Source organism: Penaeus monodon, chromosome 34 (genome assembly GCF_015228065.2).
Source record: "Penaeus monodon isolate SGIC_2016 chromosome 34, NSTDA_Pmon_1, whole genome shotgun sequence".
NCBI classification, from domain to species: Eukaryota; Metazoa; Arthropoda; class Malacostraca; order Decapoda; family Penaeidae; genus Penaeus; species Penaeus monodon.
Window position 1 is genome coordinate 34,353,663 of NC_051419.1, and position 562 is coordinate 34,354,224.

The following is a 562-nucleotide window of genomic DNA, read 5'->3' on the forward strand; positions in this document are numbered from 1 at the left end:
CATCTCTCCAGAAACATGTAAAGAGGAGATAAGGGAGCCTAATAGTAGTTATGCGAGTTTCTTGGTTGACTCCCAGAATGCCCATATGGCTGAGAATGGTTATGCCGACTGGAGTACTCCTGTCCGTAGTGGTCGTTCAGAGGCTGCAATCGGGGACTGTAATCTCTGGATGTCCTGTGATCACTTAGGTTTTCGATACTGGAAGCGCCTTCACTCCTTCGCCACTCAACACCACTGTTGTGGTTCCAAGTTCTGTTCTCATGGTTGGCATGTTGCAATGAATTTTCCTCTCCTTCGCTCTGGTGATGCGAGTGAATTGTCCACACAGAGTTATTCCGGTCGCACCAGTCATTCTTGTCTATCCGGTCGTGTCGGTCACCTCTCTCACTTCTGTCCGCTCTCTCACCTCGGTCCCCTCCTTCCACCCTGTCCCCTCTGTTATCACTTTTTTCTCGCCTTCTTTTCTTACTACTGCGTTCTTCAATCTGTTTTTTATATCTTTTGTCCTTGAGCACATCCTGGAGCACAACCTTGACCTCCTTCAGCCCATGTCCCTCTTGAT

The 562-nt window shown here is 48.6% G+C and overlaps 1 protein-coding gene across 1 annotated transcript in view; it reads right to left on the bottom strand.

The window, feature by feature from the left end:
• The window catches only part of LOC119594899 (mucin-5AC-like), a gene marked incomplete in the record, with an annotated part of 17,458 nt that overhangs the window by 3,483 nt on the left and 13,413 nt on the right, over nt 1–562 (bottom strand). Inside the window, 1 exon segment of the mRNA XM_037943973.1 lies at nt 1–562. Within this exon segment, the coding sequence (XP_037799901.1) occupies nt 39–562 (524 nt within the window).